Genomic DNA, 25,234 nt, shown 5'->3' with positions numbered 1-25,234 from the left:
CCTACCAGCTCTGGGAGGTGGGTGCTAGTCTTCCTCCCATTTCACAGATGCCCGCACACAGCACAAGGAGGGGCTTGGTGTCTTGCCCTAGGAAGTGGCAGAGGCTGACTTGAACCCTGGTGTTCTCTTATTCCAGAGCCCTCGCTCCTGACCATTATGTGATGTGTGTTGGCTTGCACTGCATGGGGAGTTGGGAAAATTGCTAGGTGAGCGTCATCCCCAGCTCGCACATGTGGAAATACTGTCTGCATTGTGGTAGAACCTGTCGAGCCTAAATTGGCCTCCCTAGTCACGTAAGAGCACAGAAATAGATCATGGGAAACCGTCCTTGGTGGGGAGGGGTCATCGGCGTCATGGGGAGGAGTGTGAAATGCTGTTCCCTGCCTCCTTCCAAAATCCCTCCAGGCCAGCAAGGGGACAAGAGCCTTTTCCCATTCTCCAGAGGGACAGAACGAGGTCATTTGATATTTAAGGAAGTTGCTGACACCCCAGACTGCTGAGGGAGCTCCTGAGGGCCTGGGTGCTGGTGGAAGGCACTGCCCGCCCTCTAGGGTGGGCTGCCAGCCTGTTGCTCTCCAGAGGGGCCAGTTCTCTAGGGCTGGCTCTTGCTGAGCACCTGGGATGCCGCGCATTGGAGTTAGCACCGCATAGGTTAGTGTTCAGATGGAGCCCGCCTGAGCTGGGAGTCAGGACACCTGGGTTTGAGTCCCTGCTACTTAAATGGCGAGATCTCCTGCACAGCAGCCTGAGAGGCTTGGTTTCCTTGTCTGTGACACGAGGCAGCTGAAACAGATATCTCCCCTTTCTCCCTCTTCGCTCTTTTTGTTGGGGGTAGTAGCTCTTCAGATCCAGGGCTCATCTGCAGAGGCCTCATTTTCATCCCGTGTAGACATTCCAAACCGCTTTATACACCCCTCCTTCAAACTCTATGTACCCTGGCTCCCCTCCTCCCCCCGGCCTTCTGTGGCTGGTGGCTTCTGGGAGCAGGGTCTTTTTAGAGCCAATTGTTAAGCTTCTTAGGTCTGCCAGGTCGGTCCACACACTGTGGTGCTCCTCCCCCTCCAGTGCTTCTCCAGGGGAAACTCAAGGCACCATTTCCTTGCTGCTAGGGTTTGGGTCACAGGGATACTGGAGTTGGTGACTTCTCCAAGAGAAGGCTGGGAGCTGGGGCGTGGCCTGTGGTGTGTTCAGAGCAGGAGGAAGGCTTGACCTTGGTTTTTATTCTGAACGCTTTTCCCAAAGGTGCTGCTAAAAACCTGCTCTTGGTGTCCTAGGGCCCCTTGTCTGCTCGGGGGCAGTGTCCCTTGGCCTGGACACTCTCTTTTTAGTCTAAGCCTGTGCTGGCAGTCATCCCAGAGGTTACCCTGTCAGCACCTGCGTCATCCTCCCCCCCCGCCCCGCCACCCCACCGCCCCAAGGAGTCAGGGTGTCCCTGGCTGTGCTGCCCAGAGAATCTGCTGTGGGAGCCCCCGCTGGGCTGATGGGGCAATGGGGTTCATGGAGAGGTCGGAAGCCCAGCTAGATGGGAAGGAAGTGTCACTAAAGTATCACTGGCGCTGCTCAGTTGTACCCATGAGCTGGGCAGAGTGGTCCCCTCTAAGCCAGAGCCTGGTGTGTGCGGGGCCCTTCTGATGGCTGCCCACCCAGCTGCCTGGGCTGGGGCTTCTCCGGGGAGGCGTTGTTGGTTAGTCCTTCCGAAGGCCGGAGGACAGGATGCGCTTGCTGCCAGTTCCTAAGGCCACAGCTCCCAGGAGGCAGGGTCAGAGTCCCCGGAAAGGGAGGAGTATGGAGCAGGCGACCTGGACCCTTCCGTCTGCCTCTGCAGGAGGTCCCTGTGTCAGTTACTGGCTTCCTCTCCACTTCTGCAGCTCTCTGTCAGGAGGAGGCCTGGGGTAGGAGGCCGTGCCCTCCCATGTGACCCCTTCCCAGGCCTTTGCTGGCCAGAGTCCCCAGCCTGTCCTCTTAGGGACCAGTGTTCCTCCATCTACTTTCTTCCCTTTCCAGAGGTCCTGCCACCTTTCTCAGTCCACCAGGAGGCGGTCGAGAGCCTCCTCCTGTCGTGACACTCCCATTTCCCCTTCCAGGTGCTTGGTTCTCAAGGCAGCCACTGCCACCTGCTCTGCTCATGCTAAGCTTGCAAGGGGCACAGATCCTCGAGGGGGAGCAAGGCCAGCCACACTCTAGGTTTCATGCCCAGAAAAACTGCATTTGGGGGGCTCTGTGCCTCCCCCCACCCTTTCCCTGACTCCAGCTGTCCAGCTGCAGCCCCTTCCATCTTGGATGGAGCCGGGTTACTACCTGCAGACCGACGGGCTGCTGCATCCTGTCCAGGCCCCGCAGGGCCTGCAGATTAATATTCCCAGTCGCTCGTGCTTCCTGCTTGTGTGGGAACAAGGCTGTGTGGCAGAGCCCGCTGGCTGCCCCGCCACCTGCATACCAATGGGACTGAGGCTGCTACTGCAGCATAGGACCTAGCAGCTCTGCCGCGGTGGCAGCGGCTGTGCAGGAGCCCTGGTGGGAGAGTCCCCTCGCCTGAGCCCATGCCCTCTCTGCAGGGCTCCTGCAAGGGAAGCCAGCACTGCTGGCGGCACTTCCAGCCCAAGCAGGGTTATCTGCTGGGAGCCAGGAGCACTTGGACCCCTGCCCTACCCTGGGCGGGCGGGCGGGCGGGCTGGCATCCGGCTCCCGCAGCCCCGGCACTGCCTGGAGCAGCAGGTTGAAGCCTGTCCACCTCTTGGCTGAGTGATCAGAGTGCCATGGGCCAAGGCAGCCTTGCCTAGGAAGAGATAACACTCCGGCCAGCCTGGGACCTTGCTGAGTGTTTCCAGGGCTGGGGACACCTGAGGCTGGCTGCTGGTTCCTTGCTGCCACCCTACTTTTGCACCCTGGACAGGGCCGGCCACCTCCAGAAAGGGCCTCTGTAGTTTCCCAGGGCCTTTCCTCCTGGTGCTGGGGCAGGACATGGGTTAGGAGGGAAAGTGAGTGAGTGTGTGTGTGTGTGTGTGTGTGTGTGTGTAACCCCACCCTCCCAGTCACATCTGGCCACTCCTGCAGATGTGGCTCAGGCCTTGTGGCCGCAGATTCGTCAGTGTGGCTGGCGGGCAAACCACAGAGGAATGTGCCCGGCAGTGCTGGGGGAAGAAGGGCTAATGGGGAGCATGAAAGACACTATGCTCAGGCTACCTTCCCTCTCCCATCCCCAGTGGCTCCCAGGAGCCATGTTCGGCCATGAGGGTAGCATGGCCTTGGCCTTCAGCAGGCCTTGTCCCTGCCTTGGGGGGACACTCGTTCAGTGCAGGCTCCCTGGAGAGATCCAGGCTCACAGACTGCAGTGGGTGTGGGAGCCTTTCTGAGCTCAGCCCTTAGCCCCCCTTCCGGCTTCTTCTCCACTCCTGATAAGAGATGGCAGTGGGGGCCTGGGCAGAGGCCTGCTCCCGAGGGCAGGGGACACCGGCAGCCATCAGGATGGTGGGGTCTTTCCTTCTGCAGGCCTGGGCTGGAGTGGGCCTCCTTGCCACCGGAAAGTCTGCCCAGCTCCCTGTGGCCTCCCTGGGCTGGAGTGGGGAAAGTGAGGGTTGTCTTTGGAAAAAGAAGTGGAAAAGAAACAAGACGGTCTGGCCCTGCCTCTCTCACTTCCTCCTTTCCAGGCAGTGGGTAGCTTGCCTTCCCTTTCCTGCAGGCGTCAGGAGGCTTTGTGGGGTGTGGGCTGGGCTTGGGGCTCCCTGCTGGCGTGGTGTTTGCCCAGTTGCCTTGGCAACCACGGGGCAGTGGTGGAGAGTGACATTCAGTGACCAGCGGACAGTATACAGGGATCAAGAGGTCGAGACCCATCTTTCCCATAAGCCCATTGGAATCTTTTGCCACTTCCTGGGGCCCCCTTGGTCCATGGTCCACATGGGGGCCTGGACGCAAGGTCTTGGGACCCAGCAGGTCCCTCCACCCCTTTCCCCTTTCCCTGCAAGTTCTCCCTGGGACTGGAGTTCTGAGATCTCTGCCTTGGCTCCAGCCAGCACCCCCTGCCATTACCCTTCTTCCTGTCTGATTCCCTTTCCTTTCCTGTCTCCTCCTCCCACCCCCGCCCATTCTCTCTCTCTTTCCCCCCTCCCCCCAGGCACAGCTGCTGTTTGGCTCACTCTATATATAGCGGCATTTTCAGGGTAATTACAATAAAACTGTTGAAAGGAGATAATCCAGCAAAGGAAGCGAGTCTGACTCCCAGCCCCCTCCTGTCCCTGGTTTGGTGCAGCCCTGCACCCCCCCCTTTTCCTGCGGCCTCCTGCTCCCACCCCACCCCGTATTCCCATAGCCTCTCCTGCCTGCCCTATCTGCCCTAGCTGAGTGTGGGGCAGAGAAAAGGGGAACGGATACAGATGCCCAGAGGGTCTCCACAGGCCTCTCCTGGGCTTACTGAGGTCCCTGGCTGCTAGCCACATTAGTTCTAGAACTAACTTCTGTGCCTCGGTTTCTCCTGTAGTTTATAGGCCTCTTGGCAGGGATTGTGTGGTGTTGAGAGGTGGGGGAGGAGGCACAGGAAGGACGGTGGTTAAAAGGATAGGATTTGGAATCACATCTTGGTTCATTGATCACCTGGCTGTATGTCTTTGGTCATGTTACTTACACCTCTCTAAACCTCAGTTTCCTTATCACTAAAGTAATTCACATAAAATGCCCAGTGGCCTTAACTGTCAATGACGATATTCTTTGTTGAACACTCGTGATCTTCCAGGTACCCTGCTTTGCTTATGCATGTTTTCTTTCTTTTTTCTTTTTTTAAATAAATTTATTTATTTAATTTTGGCTGCATTGGGTCTTCGTTGCTGTGTGCGGGCTTTCTCTAGTTGCGGTGAGCAGGGGCTACTCTTCATTGCGGTGCGCGGGCTTCTCATTGCGGTGGCTTCTCTTGTTGCGGAGCGCGGGCTCTAGGCGCAAGGGCTTCAGTAGTTGTGGCACGCGGGCTCAGTAGTTGCGGCTCACGGGCTCTAGAGCGCAGGCTCAGTAGTTGCGGCACGTGGGCTTAGTTGCTCCGCGGCATGTGGGATCTTCGCGGACCAGGGCTCGAACCCGTGTGCCCTGCATCGGCAGGTGGATTCTTAACCACTGCACCAGCAGGGAAGCCCTGCACGTTTTCTTAGTGAAGTTCATGGCTTCGATCTCATTGAACTAAGGCAGAAGGCTGTATCCACAGAGCACAGGGATTTGACCCTCCCCTCCCCCATTCTCTTTGGGTCTAGTAGTCCTGCCTGGCAGCCAGGGCCCGGTGGGGTCTGGGCTGGCCCACTGACCCCTTCCTGTCTCTTCTCCCCGCAGTGGAGGTGAAGCCGGTGCTGCCAGGGGCCATGCCCAGCTCCATGGGGGGCGGGGGAGGAGGCAGTCCCAGCCCCGTGGAGCTGCGGGGTGCGCTGGCAGGCCCCGTGGACCCCGCGCTGCGGGAGCAGCAGCTACAACAGGAGCTCCTGGCGCTCAAGCAGCAGCAGCAGCTGCAGAAGCAGCTCCTGTTCGCTGAGTTCCAGAAACAGCACGACCACCTGACCCGGCAGCATGAGGTCCAGCTGCAGAAGCACCTCAAGGTGAGCGAGGGAGGGCGCGGGGGTGGGGGGCCACCCAGACCTCTGAGCCCCGCCCGGACCCGGCTCACCCAGCCTCGCTCCCCCTGCGCCCCTGCAGCAGCAGCAGGAGATGCTGGCAGCCAAGAGGCAGCAGGAGCTGGAGCAGCAGCGGCAGCGGGAGCAGCAGCGGCAGGAGGAGCTGGAGAAGCAGCGGCTGGAGCAGCAGCTGCTCGTCCTGCGCAACAAGGAGAAGAGCAAAGAGAGTGAGGCCGGGGGCCACGCGGGGCCAGCTGGGACTCCTGCCCCGCCCCACGCTCCCGGGTCAGCTGTGCCCTGTCCCGCAGGTGCCATCGCCAGCACTGAGGTGAAGCTGAGGCTCCAGGAATTCCTCCTGTCGAAGTCAAAGGAGCCCCCACCAGGCGGCCTCAACCATTCCCTCCCACAGCATCCCAAATGCTGGTAACGGCCCTTGGCAGGCGTGGGTTGCAGAGGTGTCCTGCTCAGGGGCTGCTTGGCTGCAGGGTGGCAAGGGGCTCCTGGCCTGAAGCCCTGTGGGGGCCCTGTAATCTCCCCCACCCCTGTTTGTCTCCTCGCTGCCCTCCCCAGGATCCATTTCCTATCCCCATATGCAGTGGATGTTTCAGAAATGTAGATGGCTTGGTGGCCGGTCCAGCTGGCTGGGTGATAACCTACATCTGTGTCCATCCCCTCCCTCCACCCTGCAGGGGAGCCCACCATGCTTCTTTGGACCAGAGTTCCCCTCCCCAGAGCGGCCCCCCTGGGACGCCTCCCTCCTACAAACTGCCTTTGCTTGGGCCCTACGACAGCCGCGATGACTTCCCCCTCCGCAAAACAGGTGAGTGAGTACAACCTGGCCTTCCGGGATGCGGGGGGGGTGGGGGTGGTGGGGCGGGCAGAGGTGGGAATGTGGAGGGACCAGGCTAGGCTGCAGGTGTGTCCGTTTGCGTGCGTGTGTCTGAGCCCCGGCTGCCTTCTCCCCAGCCTCCGAACCCAACTTAAAAGTACGTTCGAGGCTAAAGCAGAAGGTGGCCGAGCGGAGAAGCAGTCCCCTCCTGCGTCGCAAGGACGGGACTGTCATTAGCACCTTTAAGAAGAGAGCTGTTGAGATCACAGGTGCCGGGCCTGGAGGTAAGGTTGCTCCTCTCCTGTCCCTGTTCTGAGGGCCGGGGAGTGGGGGGTGGCTCCGAGCAGGCCCAGGTGACAGCCCCTTCTCCCGTAGCGGCAGCCGTGTGTAACAGCGCACCAGGCTCCGGCCCCAGCTCTCCTAACAGCTCCCACAGCACCATCGCCGAGAATGGCTTTACTGGCTCAGTCCCCAACATCCCCACCGAGGTACAGGCCTGCCAAGGGCTGGGCGGGTGGGCCAGAGCTGCTTTCTGTCCCGTCCGGTCTGTCTGGCTGAGAGTGCCCAGGAGGGACCCCTCTGCTTGCGTGGACAGGCCAGAGGGACCTATTGCCCTGAAGTGGGATCTGTCCCACGGGTCTCTGAATGGCTCTTATCTCTCAGTACCCCCAAGGTGGGGCTTGGTGCAGGAAGCGAGGCACCATTCAGAGCCCTCAGCCTTGGCCCCAGGTGGCCTCCCTTTGCCTGCTCTCATGCTTGTCTCTCCCAACTGCTCCCCAGATGCTCCCCCAGCACCGGGCCCTCCCTCTGGACAGCTCCCCCAACCAGTTCAGCCTCTACACGTCTCCCTCTCTGCCCAACATCTCCCTAGGGCTGCAGGCCACGGTCACCGTCACCAACTCGCACCTCACCGTAAGTACGGGGCACATACCCTGTCCTCCCTCTGGTGTTGAGGTCTTCGGTCCCGGTTGCCCCCGGCTGGGGCTCTTGTACTCCCAGGGTCCTGATGGAGATCAGATGTCCCTCCCCCAGAGCTGGGGGTGGGCAGAGGGTAGGTGAGGGATGCTGGTCCAAAGTCGGGCAGGACTGGGGGCAGTATAAACCCCTCCCTCATCTCCATCTCCTCTCCCCAGGCCTCCCCGAAGCTTTCGACGCAGCAGGAGGCCGAGAGGCAGGCCCTCCAGTCCCTGCGGCAGGGTGGTGCACTGACGGGCAAGTTCATGAGCACATCCTCTATCCCCGGCTGCCTGCTGGGCGTGGCACTGGAGGGCGACACCAGCCCCCACGGGCATGCCTCCCTGCTGCAGCATGTGCTGCTGCTGGAGCAGGCCCGGCAGCAGAGCACCCTCATTGCTGGTGAGTGGGCAGGCAGCTGTCCAAGGAGGGGGTGTCAGGCTCCCCCCCCCCCCCCACCATTCTGAGGGCTCAAGAAAGGACCAACTGCCAGGGAGAAGTAGCCAGGGATACTCACCAGCCCTGTCACAGCTTCCCCTCCGTGGCATCATTGATTTCTTCCATATTCTACAGACGTTATTGAGTACCTACAGCCGGCCAGGCACTGTTCCCGAAATCTGCCGTCATAATGGAGCTCACATTCCAGAGCAGTGCTGTCCAGTAGAAATATAATACAAGCCGTATGTGTACTTTAAAGTGTTCTAGTGGCCACATTAAAAAAATGCAAAAAGGAACAGGTGAAGTTAGTTTTAATAACATACTTAACTCAGCGTATCTAGGATACTATCATTTGAACGTAAAATGAATATGAAGAGTTAGCAATGAAATATTTTACTTCGTTCGTTTCATACCGTCTTTGAAATCTGGTGTGTATTTCACACTTAGAGCACATCTCAGTTGAGACAGGCCGTGTTTCAAGTGCTCAGTGGTCACGTGGCTGGCAGCTATGGGATTGGACAGCGCGGCTTTGGACAGTCAGCCCATAAGTAGCTGGTGGCATCAGAAGAGGTTCTGCTTAAAAGACATGTGATCCTGGCCTCCAGGCTTCCCAGCTGGGTGGGATCTACGTGCATGATCAGGGAGGTCTTGCAGTTGGGGAGAACTAGTCATTGTTCATGCACACAGAGGGCCCGAGACTATACGTGCTCGTAAGTGAATCCAGGAAGTTTTGCTGGAGGTGGTGGCTCTGAGCTGCGAGACTGTTCCGTCGTGGGGAGGAGGAAGAATGGGGCTCAGGTTTGGGGGCAGGGTGCTCCGGGCCCCTCACAGGTTTTTCCTATGAGGAAAAACCTTCTGGAGGCGGCACTGTTCCAGAAGGGGGAGTCTCTGGGAGGGAGTGGGAGCCTGGTGCCCTGACAGTGATGGTTACTTCCCTCTCTCCACCGCCCCCACAGTGCCGCTCCACGGGCAGTCCCCGCTGGTGACGGGTGAGCGCGTGGCCACCAGCATGCGGACGGTGGGCAAGCTCCCTCGGCACCGGCCCCTGAGCCGCACTCAGTCCTCGCCGCTGCCCCAGAGCCCCCAGGCCCTGCAGCAGCTGGTCATGCAGCAGCAGCACCAGCAGTTCCTAGAGAAGCAGAAGCAGCAACAGCTGGGCAAGGTGAGCCGGGAGAAGCAAACATCCAGGGCCGTGCGGTGCGGGGTCGGGACACAGAGGGTGCCGGGCCAGGTAGCGGGGAGGACACCCAGGCCACTCCCCAGGCTGCATCAGAGGAGCCGCCTTGCCTTTTTCTAATGCGCATCAAAGGTCTGTATGGGCTGGGCGGCTGCCTGCCTGCCTGGGAGAGAGGAGGGAAGGAGAGAACCTCCTGGGCCACAGGCTGCACAGCTGCGCCCCCTCCCAGCCGATGTGCCTCCTTGCCCTGCTCCTAGATCCTCACCAAGACTGGGGAGCTGCCTCGGCAGCCCACCACCCACCCCGAGGAGACAGAGGAGGAGCTGACAGAGCAGCAGGAGGCCTTCCTGGGGGAGGGAGCCCTGACCATACCCCGAGAAGGCTCCACGGAGAGTGAGAGCACACAGGAAGACCTGGAGGAGGAGGAAGAGGAGGAGGAGGAGGAGGAAGAGGAGGAGGAGGAGGAGGAGGAGGACTGCATCCAGGTCAAGGATGAGGAGGGCGAGAGTGGTGCTGAGGAGGGGCCCGACTTGGAGGAGTCCAGTGCTGGTTACAAAAAGGTGCCCCCTCCGCCCCAGCCCTTGATCACCACCCCTCTGTCCTCCCCGCTATCTTTCCACCTTTGCCCTTCCCTCTCCCCAGTCTGCAGTTTCCGGGCTGTGCAGGAACAACTTTTTAAGAGTGAAAGGGGAGCAGGAAAGACACAAGGGGTTGTGGAAGGGAGGGAGCTGCTTGTGTCAGTCTCAGAGCCGTCTGTGCTCCGTCTGCCAGCCCCTCCCTGCGTCTCTGACTGCCCCCGCCTGTCTGCTTTTGTGTGTGTGTGTCTCTGTGTGTGTCTCTGTGTGTGTGTGTGTGTGTGTCTGTGTGTGTGTGCGCGTGCGCATGCGGTCTTTGTATATCTGCGTTTCTGCCTGCGTAGGGCCGGTTGTGCGTCGGTCTCTGCATGCGTGTGTACACACGCACCCCCGCTGCTACTACAGTCTGCCCTGGTGCCTAGCACGCACTCCATTCATTGCGGACACGGCTGAGCCCTCCGGGCCTGACTCATCCCCCCCCCCCCTCACACCCCCGTCCCTCCCAGCCTCTTACCTCAATGCTACTCCGGTAGCATGACTCATCACGTCCCCCCCCCATCTCTCCCCATCTCCTCGGAGATGGAGATGAAGATGGCTAAGGCTGGAGTGTCTCCTGTCCCTAGAGGGAGGAGGGTGGGGGGAGGAGGCGATACAGAAGAGAAGGGCTGGATTCAGGCCCCCCACCCCCTGGGAGGCCACCTGTCTTCACTTCCATTTCCGACTAAGCTTCACCCAGGCTTCCTCCCACTCTCCTCCTTCCCAGGTGTTTGCAGATGCCCAGCAGCTGCAGCCGTTGCAGGTGTACCAGGCGCCCCTCAGCCTGGCCACTGTGCCTCATCAGGCCCTGGGCCGCACCCAGTCCTCACCTGCTGCCCCTGGGGGCATGAAGAGCCCCCCGGACCAGCCCACCAAGCACCTCTTCACCACAGGTGAGCCCCGCGCCCGCACGAGCTCTCCTCACGTCATGTGCCAGGGAGCCTGTGCATGGCATCCAGCCCTGGGCATTGTGAAGAGATAAGATACAGCCCCTGCCCTGGAGAGATGGCCAGGGCCCCTTAGAACATCCCGAAGGGAGGGAAAGTAGGCCTTGGCTCTCTCCCTCTGCACCACAGCCACCTGTGGCAGTGGTGGCATCCTCTGCCTCAGTGGGAGGGTGGTGAGTGTCCCTACCCGCTGGGGCAGCATCTTCTTTCAGGGGCCCACCCCACCACTGCTGAGGGACCACCAGTTTTGCGCCCTCGCCGCACAAGCCCTGGAGGCCTTGGTGGAGGGAGCCCACTGTCTCAGTTTGGTCCTGCTCTTCTAGCTCCCTCTCTGCCCTGTGAGGTTAAATGTGAGGCCTCAGTCCATTCCAAAAGGCTCTTCCACGTGAAACTGCCCTGTGCTGGGCTCTGAGGGGGGCACAGATGGCTTGAGGACGGTCCCGACTCACCAGTGGGGCGTGTCGGGGGGTAGAGGGGCAGCACACAGGGGCTGTGACAGGAGGGGGAAAGGAGGATGTGCCATGAGGTCAAAACTGATGGGGGTGTCAAGGGCGGCCTGCTGGAGGCTTGAGGAGCAGGGAGGCTTTTGACAGGTGGTGATGGGGGAAAGGAATTTCATGAAAAGAAGAGGGGCAGGTGTGTGGGAGGGCATCTGGGGTGCCTGTGAGGAGGTGCTGGGACCAGGGTGGGCTGGGGAAAAAGCTCAGTGAGCTCTGCTGTGGATGGGAGTGGGGCCAGGCTGTCACACGGCCCAGAGCAGTGCTGGCTGACAGGTGTGTCTCTGGCCCAGGTGTGGTCTACGACACGTTCATGCTGAAGCACCAGTGCATGTGTGGCAACACACACGTGCACCCCGAGCATGCTGGCCGGATCCAGAGCATCTGGTCTCGGCTGCAGGAGACAGGCCTGCTCAGCAAGTGTGAGGTAAGGGAGCCCTTCCTTCCAGCCTCTACCTCAAACCCAGCGAAAGCCTTTGTGTTTCCCCTATTGGGGAAGCCTCTGTCTGGGTCTCTTCCTCATTCTCTTTTTTAAAAAAAAAAATTTATTTATTTATTTTTGGCTGCATTGGATCTTCGTTGCTACGCATGGGCTTTCTCTAGTTGCGGCGAGCGGGGGCTACTCTTCGTTGCGGTGCATGGGCTTCTCGTTGTGGTGGCTTCTCTTGTTGTGGAGCACGGGCTCTAGGTGCACGGGCTTCAGTAGTTGTGGCATGCAGGCACAGCAGTTGTGGCTCGTGGGCTCTAGAGCGCAGGCTCAGTAGTTGTGGCGTACAGGCTTAGTTGCTCCGCGGCATGTGGGATCTTCCCGGACCACGGCTTGAACCCGTGTCCCCTGCTTTGGCAGGCGGATTCTTAACCAATGCGCCACCAGGGAAGCCCCCTCATTCTCTCTTCAACCCCTGACTTCAGGGCCAGGCCCCCCAGGCACCTCCCAGTTCCATCCCTTGTAGCCTGTTCCCCCATGGTCCCCAGCTGAATGGGGGTGGGTCCTGGACTGGGGGACCGGGGCATACTTTCTCAACAACCTTTTGATCTCCCGAGGCTAGAAAGTGGCTCCATGTGCCCCAGGCTGTGGGGCAGAGAGAGGGGCTGGGCCTCGGGGGAGCTGGGCCTGCGGTGCCATCCCTCTCACCGGCCTCTCTTCCTGCTCTCCCCTGGCAGCGGATCCGGGGTCGCAAAGCCACGCTGGATGAGATCCAGACGGTGCACTCCGAATACCACACCCTGCTCTATGGGACCAGCCCCCTCAACCGACAGAAGCTGGACAGCAAGAAGCTGCTCGGTGAGCTGGCCGGCTGATGGGGGGGCGTGGGCCAGGCCAGGTCTCCTGCCCCGGTGGGGCGGGGGCTGTCAGGAAGACCACCACTGGGGTAGGCAGTTGGGTTCCCGTGGGCGCAGTTGCCACATTGCACGCCTCCAGAGGGCGCCATTCACACAGACTACAATTTGCTGGTGAGATGTGTGCAGGAGGATGGGAGGTGACAGGTCAGGCCTGGTGATGGGCTTTGCCCTTCTCCTTTGCCTTTTACTCCCTGCCATTTGCCCCAGAGGTAGGATGCACCACCCCCCCCCACCCACCCCAGGACGGGGGACAGACATCTCCCAGCTGGCATGGGCTGTGGAGGCCTGTCGTGTGCTGGGGGGGCCTGGCCTTCTTTTTCTGTGATTGAGTCTACTGCCCTCCGCACGCTCCAACCTGCGGCTCTGGCACTTGAGGCAACTTCCAGAGTAGCTCTGTCCCTCTTCCCAGCAGGCCCCATCAGCCAGAAGATGTACGCCATGCTGCCCTGTGGGGGCATCGGGGTGAGTAGGGCACCTGCCAGTGGGGATGGGTGGGTGGTACTCCCAGCTCCAGCCCCTCCCTTCCTGCCCACCACAGCTGCACCCCCATTCTCGCCCTCCCCCTGCAGGGGGCACGCTGAAGCCTGCTCTCCTGCCCCCGCAGGTGGACAGTGACACCGTGTGGAATGAGATGCACTCCTCCAGTGCCGTGCGCATGGCGGTGGGCTGCCTGGTGGAGCTGGCTTTCAAGGTGGCGACGGGGGAGCTCAAGGTGAGTGTGGGGGGGGGCCTTGGTCCTGTTGCCTCAGGAGTGGGGGATGGGGGGGCAGCCGTGGCTTTTCTGTCAGTAAGGCACCATCCTCTGTAATCTCAACTCTCAGGTGCAGGCGTGGGGAGGAGGTGCCAGCTCCAGGCCAGCTGGGGGGTGAGGGGTAAAGAGGGAATGACCAAGAGGCACTAACGTCTGTGCTCTCATGGGTGTCACGTGGCCCCCGGCTGGCGTTCCTAAAGGTTGTGGGATTGATGCTTATGACTTACGTTCTCGTCCTGGCTTATGCTTCTCTCCTTCTGTGTCCACCCACTTCATGGCCACCTTGCCCCCCTGTCTGCCTCTTGTTTCTGTCCCTCCGTCTGTACCTCTCCAGAATGGTTTTGCCATCATCCGGCCCCCAGGACACCACGCGGAGGAATCCACAGCCATGTGAGTGCCACCGCAGCCCTGCCCCAGACCCACTGCCCTCACACCATCTCCCTCTCAGCAGAGCTGATGCGTGTGTATCTGTGAGCAAACATCCACTAAGGCTGACGACCTGCCCTCTTCTCCGCTCACCCCCCCAGGGGATTCTGCTTCTTCAACTCTGTAGCCATCACAGCCAAACTCCTGCAGCAGAAACTGAATGTGGGCAAGGTTCTCATCGTGGACTGGGTAGGCAGTGGGCTGGGGGGACCAGGGTCAGCCTTCAGGAAGCCTGCACCCCAACCCCACGCCCTCTTCCTCAGGTGCCCGCGCTGGGGCTGCTAGCCCAGCCTTCACAGTCCCACGGGGCCCCCCTCCTCACTAGTGGAGACTCGAAGTGCTTTTAGCCCCTGGTCCACCTTGGCCCCTAGCCCGCAGCCTTGAGCAACCGAGGAGATTTTCTGCCTTGAGTGGTAGAGAGAGACAGCTCCTGCCGTTGCTAGAGCCCCTCTTGACTGGGGGCTTGACCGTGTGCCAGACACGTGGTGCTGCTTCGTGGCCGCCTTGCTTCCTAAGTAGTAGGATGTTCATTTCGACAAAACAGAGACACTGGGCTGTTGGGGGACTTACCCAACCAAGGTTACTTAGCTTGGGATGTTGGTACTGGGTTTCCGATCAGGCCTGTCGGCCCCGGCATTTCTGTTCCTGCTGCCACGCTGTGCTTCTCCGCCCCTGCCCCTCACAGCAGAGGGAAAGGCCCCTACCGCTCCCTGTGAGGAGCAAGCCTCAGCAAGGAGGGATCTAATCTCTTCGAAGCCCAGCTTGGGCTTCAAGGTTCATGCTGTTGGGTTCTTCTTCAGAATGCATCTGTTTGCTCTCCATTCCTGACTAGCTGTACTGTTTCCCTCCACGCTGCTGAGCGGGGTGGGCTCGCAGGGAGATCCACCACATTCGTCCCCTGGCTTTGTGTCTCCTCTGTGCAGTGCCATGTCCCGGCCCGCGGACCCTGGTTAGAAAAGCGTGGGGTGATTCCGTGGTGAACAGAACACAGATGTCCTGTAGCTAGCGGTGGGCTGCACCCCCCGCGTCCACCACAGGGGCTGCGTGGGCCCAGCGGAATTTTGACCTTTGGGTCAGACCCTGGGCCTTTTCCCTGATGCTTCCACCTGCTCCCACTAGGACATTCACCACGGCAATGGCACCCAGCAAGCATTCTACAACGACCCCTCCGTGCTCTACATCTCCCTGCATCGCTATGACAACGGGAACTTCTTTCCGGGCTCTGGGGCTCCTGAAGAGGTACAGCTCCTGGGCTCAAACGTGGGGCCCTCGGGGAGATAGCAGAATGGGACCTGGCAGGGAGCCATGGAGGCCCGTGGTGGTGCTGGTACCTGGGGAGTCTGGGCTCCTAGTGGGAGGACCACGCCAGCCAACTGCCCCTCCATGCAGAACAGAGGTCAGTGGAGTGAGGGCTGGAGGCAGGGCTGAGGGCGGGGCAACGTCTGGGATCCCCAGGCAGTGAGAGTAACCCCTCCCCCACCGTGCTGCCAGGTTGGCGGAGGGCCGGGCGTGGGGTACAATGTGAACGTGGCATGGACGGGAGGTGTGGATCCCCCCATCGGAGACGTGGAGTACCTAACGGCCTTCAGGTGGGGACTGAGAAGAGCCGAGGGAGGGGTGGGAACCCCCGGGCCCTGCCGTGGGAGGGGCAGAAGGCACTCAGTTCCGCGTGGGTGGAGGGGGTCGGCTCTGTGGGGGGCAGAGCCGGGTGAGGCCTGGCCGAGCCACCTGCCAGGGTGTCAGCTTGGGCCCTCCCTTTGCAGGACAGTGGTGATGCCCATTGCCCACGAGTTCTCACCTGACGTGGTCCTGGTCTCTGCCGGGTTTGATGCTGTTGAGGGACACCTGTCTCCGCTGGGTGGCTACTCTGTCACCGCCAGATGTGAGCCTGTGCGGGGATCGAGGGAGGCTATGGAGCGGTGAAGATGGGGTCGAGCGGGAGGTTGGGAGGAGGGTTGAAGGCAGGTCTAAGACTTGGAATCACACCGGCAGCGTCCTTTCACCCTCCCCGTGCCAACCCTGGCCTTGAGGGGCAAGCAGGTGGGGGAGGAGTATCTCATCTCCTCCAGGAGCTGTCGGGATGGAGCTCGCTGATCCCTCATGCTTCAGTGGTGGTTTTTCATGGTGCTCCTTGGGAGACGTGTAATTGGATCTTTTTAGCCTCTTATGTTTTGTCTTTTATGGAGCATTTAGTCCATCGACACTGAATTTTATTATGGATATCTATTTGGGTTTAAATCCACCATCTTCTTTTGTGTTGTTTGTCCCATCTCTCGTGTTTCTTTTTCTCTCCTTTCTTACTTTCTCTTGAATTGAGTTTTTTCTTTAACCGTTTCCTCTTCCTCCCTTCCACCCGTCCCTAAAGGTTTTGGCCACTTGACCAGGCAGCTGATGACGCTGGCAGGGGGCCGGGTGGTGCTGGCCCTCGAGGGAGGCCATGACTTGACCGCCATCTGTGATGCCTCTGAGGCCTGTGTCTCCGCTCTGCTCAGCGTGGAGGTGAGGCGTGCACAGCGGGACTGGGGGAGGTGGGCCAGTAGGCCAGGGGGTAAGGGGCCAGCGAGGGAGGGTCCCTTTCCTGGGTCAGGCAGCACCGAGGGCCTTTGGGGAGGTTTTCCTGATTCCTGAGGACAGGTGGTGGCCAGGGAAGGCTTTCTAAATAGAGGTTTCCCCAGAAAGGCTATGCTTGCCCCTGTCACGGGGCTGAACAGCGGGATGGTTAGAGGGGCAGCCACTCTAAGCCTTCTCTTCTTTCCCCTGCCAGCTGCAGCCCTTGGACGAGGCAGTCTTGCAACAAAAGCCCAGCGTCAACGCAGTGGCCACGCTAGAGAAAGTCATCGAGATCCAGAGTGCGTGGGCACAGGCAGAGGGACTCGGGGCCCAGCTTGCCAAGGGGGCGGAGCTCGCGTGATGCCAGGGCTGGGGCTGTCCGTACGTTTGGGGGTTTCTGGCTCTCCCTGACCCCCAGCCCATCCCTCATCCACAGGCAAACACTGGAGCTGTGTGCAGAGGTTCGCTGCGGGTCTAGGCCGTTCCCTGCGGGAGGCCCAGGCAGGTGAGACAGAGGAGGCTGAGACTGTGAGCGCCATGGCCTTGCTGTCGGTAGGGGCCGAGCAGGCCCAGGCTGCTGCAGGCCGGGAGCACAGCCCCAGGTGAGGTGCCCCCCACCTCCCTGCCCTCGCCCAGACTGTTCCCCCCATCCCACATTGCTTCAGTGCCCTTCCCTGTGCTTGTGCCCACAGGCCGGCAGAGGAGCCCATGGAGCAGGAACCTGCCCTCTGACGCCCTGGCCCCCATCCCTCTGGGCTTCATCATTGTGATTTTGTTTATTTTTTCTATTAAAAAACAAAAAGTCACACATTCAACAACGTGTGCCGTGTGGGTCTCTCAGCCTCGCCCCTCCTGCTCCTCTAAGCTGCCTCAGGCCCCCCCTCCTCCCCCCCCCCCCCCGTGGCCCATGTCTCACCTCTAGAAGTTTGCGCTCTCTGTAGGGCGAGGGGTACCCTTTCCAGCCCTTCCCTCACGTTGTATCCCACACCCACTTCCTGCATTCTGTCTTTGTCCCCCTTGGAGCTTGGGCCAGCTCAAGGTGGGCCTGGGGCCCAGATAGCACCTTCCGGTTCTGGGGTCCCCCTAAGTGAGGAGGGAACAGTAAGTTTGGTGCCTTGGCTTCAGCTGACTTAGGGGGAAATGCCTTAATTTCACCTTCCTCCCCTCTCCAGCCCCAGGGGAGGATCCGGAGGGTCCCTCTACAGTCTTAAGATGTAGAGTGGAGGGGAGGTGGGCTCCCGCCCTGCGATTCTCACTCTTTTCCCCCCAGTGTCCTCATCATCTCCACAGAGACCCCTCTCTCCTCCTCTTTTCTCCTGGCCTCAGCACCGAAGGGAAGCTTTGTGCTCTAGGATGTGGGCCTGAGGTCTGTGGGCAGAGCTGTCTTGCCTTACCCTCCTCAGGGCCTATTTCCCCTTCTCAGGGGCTGGAGAGGGTGAAAGCGTGTGGGGAGGTTTGGAGCTGCACTCCTGGGTTCTGAGGGGCCAAGAGGAGCCGCAGAACCAGGCCTGCTCTTCATCTTACTCTGTCGGCCTCCCTGTCCCTCTGCTGGCACAGTCTGGGGAGTGGGGAGAAGGTGGTCCCTGCAGGGGGGCTCCAGGCTGGTGAGAGCCCCCCTGCTGTTCAGGACCAGATTTCCCCAGCCATCCAGCATGCTGCAAGCAGAAGGGTCAGTGGCCCACCTCTCTCCTGGGGCCTTTGGCTTTGAAGCCTGGGGATGGTGAGTGGGAGTTCTAGAAGGGGCAGGGCCAGAACCCAGGAGTCCGCTCTCAGCTGTAGCTTCCCTTCCTCCTGGGCTTCCTTTGTGGGCCACCAGCCCAAGGGAACTAAGACCTGGATGGGGCTGGGCACTGCCCTTTCTCCTTCCCAGAAGCCCTGTTAGCCTTGTTTCCAGGGCTAGGAGCCCAAAAGGCTTCTAGCGAATGCTCTCCAGCCTGTGGGAAACCAAAGATGGGAAGCAGCTCCTAGGGGGCTGAGTCTTCCTCCCTCCTTCTCCCCAACACCGCATATACTTTCTTTCCTCCCGTCTCCAGGGCTCCACCAATCTGTTTACATATTTATTATCCTAATGGGGGCCTGAGCAGGGTTGAGGGAGCCAGGGGAGGGGCAGGAGTGCCACCACCATTGGTTCATTGTGCGCCTGTGTCTTGTGTGTTGTTAGTGTGTTCTAGATCCTCCTGGCGGGGGGAGGATGGGGCTGGGCCCAGTGTACCAGGCCTCCCCATGCTGAGCCCCAGCTCCAGGCCACTTACCCTCCCTCTCCCCACGGCCGGTCTGGTTCTCATGTAAACCCACTCCTTGCTTTGTCTCCTTGGACATGGATTTCAGTTAAGTATTTTGTAACCTGTTACACTGTGTGTCCTTGTGTAAATAAACTTGTTTCTGCCAGTGCCTTCTGGGGCCAATGTCTCTGTTCTCTGGGCTCTCAAATGGAGTTGAGGGTCTCATTCCCCCTCCTGGCTAAAAAAAACTACTCTTCTTTTCTCCAGCCCCTGGACTAGCCAGTTTAGGAAACAAGAGGCTGGGGTGGGAGGGAGTGGGATCTCTGTCCTGTGGGTTAAGAACAAGGTTTCACTGAATGTAGCCACAGCATCTCCTGGAACCTCTGTGTGGCCTACATGGTGATGGTGGGGAGGGGGCCCAGGGCTGAAGGTCTCCCTGTTCCTTTGGACTCTCAGTCTCTGGGGGCACAGGGTTGAAGCGGGTGCAGAACAGGTGGCCTGGCAAGGGTTCCACCTGCAGCCACACAGGCAAGTCCAGTGGAGGTGTGCACAGAGTCAAGAGAGGAGTCCAGAGGTGTGGAAGGGCTTTATTGGGGCTGCTCTGAGCTCCTCACAGTGTTACAGGAACCCACTGGTCTCTCTGTTGCCTTTGCCCTTTGGGGACTTGGGAGGGAAGGCAGGAGGAGGACCAACCTTCCTGGGAGAGAGAAGGCCCTTCTTTGGGGCTGAGACCAGGTGGTGGGAGAAGTAGAAAATTCACCATGAGCAGGGCCTGTTGGGGGCTGGAAGGGGATGGGGCTGCCTCCCCGGAGTGTGGAGGTCACGGAGTGTTGGCTTTGTGAGAGGGAAAGTGGCAGTAGGAGACACCTAGAGTCAGGAAGAGCGGGTGGGTGGTGCTTCCTGGGCACTGAATGTGTGTACCAGCCAGGGCACGAGGGCAAGGACCAGGCATGGCCAGAGGGTGTGCTTGAGGAAATTGAAGATGTAGAAAAGGCTGATCTGAGGCGGGTAGCCCAGCCAGTCCAGGGGGCCCAGCAGCCCCATGGCCAACACGAGGCAGGCTAGCTTCTGGCCGTGTCCCAGGTATGCCCGCCGCACCTGGGCATAGCAGGGGGAGTGGAGGGCGATGCCCAGACCCAGGGCGGCCCCTGAGTCGCGGCTCAGAGAGGCAAAGGGCCGGCTGTCCAAGTGCACCCACTCAGGCCGTTCACACCACTTAGAGGCTAGGTTGATGGACCTGTGGGGAGCAAGAGTCTTTGCCAGGAGATTCTCCTGGGTCCTAGAGGGCTGATGGCTCTCCACCCCTTTGGGGCTTACCGCCATGTTCTGCCGTGACCCCAGAAGACTCGATGTTTATGAACAGCTAATGTATCCCGTTTTAGCTACAACGAACCAGAGACTCACCAGGCCAGGTACAGGTGATGCAGGACAGACCCCAACTTGCCCAAGCTTCAAAGCAGGACTTACCAAGAAAGATCCAGGCCCAGTGTAAAGAGGGTCCAATAGATGAGGCTGGCACCCAGCAAGAGGGCCAGTGAGGTCAACCCGTAGAAGCTTAGCTCCCGCTCCATGGGCACCCGGGGGGTCATCAGCCAGCCCAGGACAGCACCTAGGGAAGTGGGGTGACAGCAGCTTCAAGGAGTTTGGGGATATGACCCCCACCCCGAGCCGCAGCATAGTTTGGCAGGAGAAGGGGGACCTTGGGGTTGGCTGTACAATGGGAAGATCATACACTAGTCCTCCCACTGCCAACGGCACCCTCTGGGTCCACCCTGTTGCCCCAGTTGCTCACCAGTTATTAGGCCAGCCAACACCTGGTGAGGGAAATGTGCTAAGAGGAAGACCCGGGACAAGCCGACCGCCAGCAGGAAGGTGCAATAAGCCAAGCTAGGTATCACCCTCACCCAGCGGCTAAAAAGAAGAGAGGCAAATGGTTCACGAGGTGTCCACGCACAGCTGGGCTTCCCTCAGCACCCAGGCACCTCACAGTTTGGCCAGATGCCCCGGGGTCTGCAGAACTCCAGCTCCCAGGCTGCCCTGCTGCTGGGTCTTTTGGGTCCAGGGTACCATCACCCCTGCCCCCGTTGGTGGGCAATGCCAAGGTGTACCTGTGGGTCCGAGTGGCCACTTGGGAAGAGATGGCCATCATGATGGGCCAAAGGGCTGCTCCCGTGATCATACAGTGTCCGGAAGGGCTGCCTGCCAGGGGATTCAGAAGCTGTGGTGAGAGGATGTGGGTGGCACCCAGGTGCCCCTGGTGATTGCTCAACACAGCTGCCTCCCCGTGGCCAAGGGGAGAGCCTTCCTCCAGCACTGACCCTTAGCTCCTGCTGCCCTGAAGCCTTCTTCGTCCCCGCCTGAGGCCACTGCTCTCAGGCTTCTGCCTTGACCTCGGCTCTTGGCTTTACTCTATACAAGGTGGGCAGCTGGCACACTGGCACGGGTGCTCTTCTTCTATAATTCAACATGGTCTTCCCTGGGTTTCTTTGTTCTCTGGCCCAGTAACTGAGAGGCTGGGCCTCTGACTAGGTTGCCCCAGCTGAAAAGTACTACCAAACACTCACCGAACCCTAACCACATTGGGAGAGGGAAGTTTGAGGCTTCTCACCTGGACCGGTTTCACAAGAAGAGGGGAACTGGTGAACCTGGGCTGGAGCCTGGCTGTAGTACCCAGACTCATGGACCCACCAAAAGGGCCTGTCTCCAAACAGAAACCTAGAAGAGAACAGATGCAAGATGCCATTACACGCACACACAGCCAGGGGAATGGGGGGTGAGGCAGAAGGACATCTGGAGTACTCTGGAGGGCTTACAGGCTGGAGTCAGAAAAGTTGTCCAATTCTGTGCCATTGCCTTGCCAGGGTTTTTTACCTTGGAACAGGAGAAAGCATGCGATTTTTTAAAAAGTGACAAGGAGGCAAGAGATTGTGGTGTGTGCATGTGTGCTCTGAGATGCGCAGAAGTCCCATTCTTAGCCCTCCCGCTGCAGGGCCAGCTCTGCTCTTGCCATCTATGGAGAGCCCAGGACCTGCCCCTCGCCCTCCCTCCCCAGACCCTCACTGACCCTCCTGCTTCCCCTCTCTCCATTTCCCAAATTCCAGTCTGAGTTACTTAGGTAAGCCTCTCGTGTTTGAAAATGGGAGTGGGGAATGGACAAGGAGGCTGAGAGAGAATAAGGAAGACAAAAAAGTTCAAAATCCACTGGCTTAGCCAGGTGCTTCACTGGACCCTGGGAAACACACTGCAGAGGCTGCTGTGGCCAGAAAGAGAAAAGGTGGGAGAGCAGAAGAGATGCTGGCAGGAAGCTAAGTGCTGGGGAGGGAGGTGCGGAAGGGACTTGCCTCTCCCCGCCAAAAAGAGCCTGGATCACACACCAGATGCTCAACACATACTTAGGAAATGAACAGGAGCTCTGCCATGTGGGGGGCATTAAGAGTGTCTACCCAAGGGGGTGGTCCTAGGGGAACAGGACTAGAGAGGGAGGCTTATACAGACTCTGAGGAAGGAGAGCACAAAGCAAAGAGCAATTCAGTAGGAAGGAAATGATCAGACAATTGCTTTCGGTTACAGTAGGGATGAAGCCCTGGCTGAGAAGAGTGGAAGGGAATATTTTGTTTTTCAGCAAGTCATTCCAGCCCATCCATTCAAGTGTCTCCTAGGAACCTCCCTTCCCTCCCCCAGGCTGTCAAACTGGCAACAGAGACAGTGGTGAGGGGTGAGGGGAGGTGCAGCTGCATGCCCAGCGGGAAGTATAGCTCCCTTCTGCACCCAAGAGAGAACAGGTGGCACAAAGAGATACACCCGAAGGACCCCACCCACTTGCCTGGGGTTCCTGGCTTCTAAGTCTGTGTGCAGAGCCTACTAGTGAATGAAGGGGAAAAGGGAGAAGAGAAAGTGTTCCCTGGAAGGCAATGCTTTTAGCCCAGTGCTTTTTGAAATTTACTGTGCACACAAATCGCCTGGGGTCCTTGCTAAAATGCAGATTCTGATTCAGTAGCTCTGGCGTGGGGCCTGAGATTCTGCATTTCTAACAAGTTTTCAAATGCTCCTTATGCTGCTGGCCATGGTCTGGGGGACCACACCTTAATCTGCAAGCCTTTTCTGTCCTTAGCCGCTAGTGTGAAGCCTGGCACAAAGCATCCTTCTTAAAAACTATGTCAAATAAACGAATGAATCAAAGAGTGAGTTGAGAAGCAGGACTTTCTGCTACTTAAGTCACCACAGATGCCTGTTAAAATACAGATTCCCAGCCCCTGCCCTGGAGTTTCAAAATCAGTCTGTCCGAGGTGGAATGGGGTAGTTGCATTTTAAATACGCCCCCTTACGTGATTTCTCTGATCAGGCCCGTTAAACACTAGTTTAATGATTAGGATGGGGACTCTGAGGTCCAAGATGCACAAAGATGCTCATAGGGGAAAAGTCAGTGGCCACGGGGTAGGGGTGGGAGGTCTTAAGGCCATGGGTTCACTGTCGGGGGAGTGCGAGGGAAGCCAGGCCTTTGAGGCAGCTGACGAGAGAGATCAAGGACCGCACAGGGCTCAGGGCCTTTGGGGGTGGGGGACCAGGCCGCCGGAGGGCTTCGCTGTCTCACCACTTGAAGACGAGGTTGAGCCACTCGGTGATGAGGCTGATCCAGAGCACCGCGATGCCCACCCGGCGAGAGGCGTAGTAGGCCACAGGGAAGTAGAACAGAAAGAGGCTCTTGGGGTCGCCCAGAAAGGTGACCCAGAGCCACACGTTCTCCAACCAGGGCAGCTGGTTCTGCAGCGCCTCGGCCATCGCGATGCCCGCGCCCAGCGTGGACTCCATGGCGACCCCGGGGCCGGCCCGGCCAGGGTTTGAGCTAAGGCGGAAGCCGAGGAATCCAGGTGACCAGGAAGCAGCTCCTCAAGGCCCTCCAAAGCCCACCCTTCAGATCCGAGGCCCCGCCCCCTGGCTGTGGCCGGGAAAGCCCCGCCTGCCTGCCCCGCCCCCGGCAGCCCCAGGCTCGCTCGAGCCAGGCCTCCTGCCGGTACCGTTTCCTCCTCCTGCGCTCTTCCCGGGCCTCCCTCTCTACTGGTCAGCGCAGGGGACAAATCTTTTCGAAGGCGTTTCCGCAGAGCCCCACGTGGCTGCTATTGCCGGCACGTGGGCAGAGGGCGTAGAGGCGGCTCCAGCTGCTGTTCCGGGTCATGCGACAGACTAAACCTGAGGGTCGGCGGTGCCTCCAGGGTCCCTCCTTTACTTCTGTGAAGATGGATATGTAATATCCCGGGCCAGGATTCCTTCCAAACAAGACCTTTCTCCTCCAGTACCCCTACCCTCCAAAAATATTTCGAGATCTCTTGGAGAGAAGGCTAGGGACAACCCCTGCTCCGGGGAGCCAGGCATCCCTCTGGTCGGTGCTGAAGCGGACCCCTACGTTTGCACACACAGCTGGCTAATCGGTACACCCCTTCCTCCCCCAGCCCAAGACTCTCCTGCTTGAATTCCTCTGCTGTTGATTTGGAGGCTGACAGATCAGCCTCTTGATTTTGAGGGGTCATCCCTAACGGCTTGAGAATTGTTACGCATAGCACAGTCTAAATCACCCTTCCTCCCAGTTCTGTGCTCGCCTTGCCCCTCTCCTTTCGTCTTCTTGTCATCTTGCCTTCCAGAACCCCGCTGGGCAGATAAACCATGAGATAGTAGCTGGGTTGGTAAAGGAAGAGGAGAGGCACACACACCCACGACAAAAATTGGAATAATCCTTTGGAGGAACACACAGAAAATAGAAATCTCAGCTATTCTAGGTGAGGCCTTGCCTAGAGGCAGAGGTGAGGTGGGAGGAGACTGGTGAAGTTGTTCCTTCCTACCTCAAACAACTTTGTTCTTGGAGAGTTTTTGAGGGGTGAAAATGAGAATGTAAATTTGGGTTCTTGGAAAGAGATTAATTTCACTAATTAAAAAGGTGTGGGGAAAGGAAGCTGGATACAAATCTCATTTCACTCCCTTGCTAAATGTTTTTCAATTGCCCCAAGGAAAAAGCCTAAATTTTCTTAGTCTTTGAAAGTTTGCTTGGCCTCTAGCCAAGACAACCATTACCAGCCCAGTCCCACATTCTGTTTCATGATATTTCTGAGCTACTTTATGCTCCCTGAAATCACCAAGCTCTCTCCTTTTAGGGGTCCTGATGCCTGCAGTTACCTCTGCTTAGAACATGGCCACTCTTTCCCTGCTTGTCTTTCAGGTCTCAGATTTTTCCACTTCTTCCAGGATGCTTTTCCTAACAGTGCCTGGCAGTCATTTATGAGAACCTATAATCACGTTATATAAAAGGTGGAGTGGCAGTTATGTATGACTTGTTATGGGGTAGACGTGAAAGTTCTCTGGAAAAACTCAAGTATGAGGGAGCAGTATGTTTATTTCTGTTACAATGATTGTACTAATATGGGCCAACTTTAGGAAGTTGATGTCTCTTGCAAGGCAAGGAAACACTTTTGAAATTTGTTCAGGTTACGTAGTGCCAGGACTGGCCCTTTGCCTCCCTCTCTTTGCCTGTCGTTACTCATACATGAGGCTCTAGAATTTCTTTAGTGGAAGGGTAGGTGGGTTAGGGATGGCAACTGGTGATGGTAGGGCTTGAAAATGCATCTGCATTGTACTTACATGTTAAGAAAACTGTTTCGTGTATTAGATAGTCATTAATGGGGGGCCCAAAACTCCTGCCCCAAGACTCCCTTTGTCAATACCATTGCTCCTCATTCTAGCTCTTTGCCCGGTTTTCTAGAGGAGAGGGCAAGATGGGAGATGGGGAAGCATCTTGAGTTCCAACAGTGATGGGTGATCACGGAGGAACTACCATTTATTAAGGATCTACTGCATGCCATGCATTTGTACACATTATCTCATTATCTCCCGCTCCTCCTAACTACTCTGTGAGGTATT

General features: G+C 58.6%; 2 protein-coding genes across 17 annotated transcripts in view; one reads left to right on the top strand and one right to left on the bottom strand.

Moving 5' to 3' along the window:
• HDAC5 (histone deacetylase 5) overlaps positions 1 to 16,924 on the top strand; it is a 35,271-nt gene extending 18,347 nt beyond the window's left edge. For 7 of the 15 annotated variants that reach the window (XM_059046335.2, XM_067021257.1, XM_059046338.2 and 4 more), the window contains 24 exons: positions 5,308 to 5,567; positions 5,665 to 5,809; positions 5,891 to 6,005; positions 6,272 to 6,402; positions 6,549 to 6,695; positions 6,787 to 6,899; positions 7,192 to 7,323; positions 7,545 to 7,767; positions 8,760 to 8,965; positions 9,238 to 9,540; positions 10,319 to 10,484; positions 11,329 to 11,462; positions 12,200 to 12,320; positions 12,789 to 12,841; positions 12,984 to 13,091; positions 13,465 to 13,520; positions 13,658 to 13,745; positions 14,676 to 14,795; positions 15,048 to 15,145; positions 15,320 to 15,438; positions 15,922 to 16,055; positions 16,321 to 16,405; positions 16,543 to 16,708; positions 16,799 to 16,924. In XM_059046335.2, coding sequence (XP_058902318.1) covers positions 5,308 to 5,567; positions 5,665 to 5,809; positions 5,891 to 6,005; positions 6,272 to 6,402; positions 6,549 to 6,695; positions 6,787 to 6,899; positions 7,192 to 7,323; positions 7,545 to 7,767; positions 8,760 to 8,965; positions 9,238 to 9,540; positions 10,319 to 10,484; positions 11,329 to 11,462; positions 12,200 to 12,320; positions 12,789 to 12,841; positions 12,984 to 13,091; positions 13,465 to 13,520; positions 13,658 to 13,745; positions 14,676 to 14,795; positions 15,048 to 15,145; positions 15,320 to 15,438; positions 15,922 to 16,055; positions 16,321 to 16,405; positions 16,543 to 16,708; positions 16,799 to 16,838 — 3,263 coding nt within the window. In that variant the 3' untranslated portion in view covers positions 16,839 to 16,924. Of the gene's footprint in view, positions 1 to 5,307; positions 5,568 to 5,664; positions 5,810 to 5,890; positions 6,006 to 6,271; positions 6,403 to 6,548; positions 6,696 to 6,786; positions 6,900 to 7,191; positions 7,324 to 7,544; positions 7,768 to 8,759; positions 8,966 to 9,237; positions 9,541 to 10,318; positions 10,485 to 11,328; positions 11,463 to 12,199; positions 12,321 to 12,788; positions 12,842 to 12,983; positions 13,092 to 13,464; positions 13,521 to 13,657; positions 13,746 to 14,675; positions 14,953 to 15,047; positions 15,146 to 15,319; positions 15,439 to 15,921; positions 16,056 to 16,320; positions 16,406 to 16,542; positions 16,709 to 16,798 lie in introns of all 15 variants that reach the window. The other 8 variants (XM_059046336.2, XM_067021262.1, XM_059046340.2 and 5 more) reach the window with 2 other exon arrangements.
• A 1,971-nt stretch (positions 16,925 to 18,895) lies between these two features.
• On the bottom strand, positions 18,896 to 23,385 carry G6PC3 (glucose-6-phosphatase catalytic subunit 3). Of its 2 annotated transcripts, XM_059046414.2 has the most exons (6): positions 22,920 to 23,385; positions 20,937 to 21,043; positions 20,437 to 20,527; positions 20,121 to 20,239; positions 19,796 to 19,937; positions 18,896 to 19,565 (listed from the first exon to the last, which is right to left on the bottom strand). In XM_059046414.2, exons 1-6 carry the CDS (start codon positions 23,135 to 23,137, stop codon positions 19,202 to 19,204), a joined length of 1,041 nt encoding a protein of 346 aa, XP_058902397.1. In that variant the 5' UTR covers positions 23,138 to 23,385; the 3' UTR covers positions 18,896 to 19,201. The 2 variants fall into 2 exon arrangements, with proteins under 2 accessions (XP_058902397.1, XP_058902398.1); XM_059046415.2 differs by lacking the exon at positions 20,121 to 20,239 and having other exon boundaries at positions 22,920 to 23,382.
• Between the last annotated feature and the right edge of the window lie 1,849 nt (positions 23,386 to 25,234).

The sequence above is a fragment of the Kogia breviceps genome, chromosome 19, assembly GCF_026419965.1.
Source record: "Kogia breviceps isolate mKogBre1 chromosome 19, mKogBre1 haplotype 1, whole genome shotgun sequence".
Classification (NCBI taxonomy): domain Eukaryota; kingdom Metazoa; phylum Chordata; class Mammalia; order Artiodactyla; family Physeteridae; genus Kogia; species Kogia breviceps.
The sequence above is the reverse complement of the archived record's forward strand: the minus strand, read 5'-3'. Positions and strand labels throughout refer to the sequence as shown.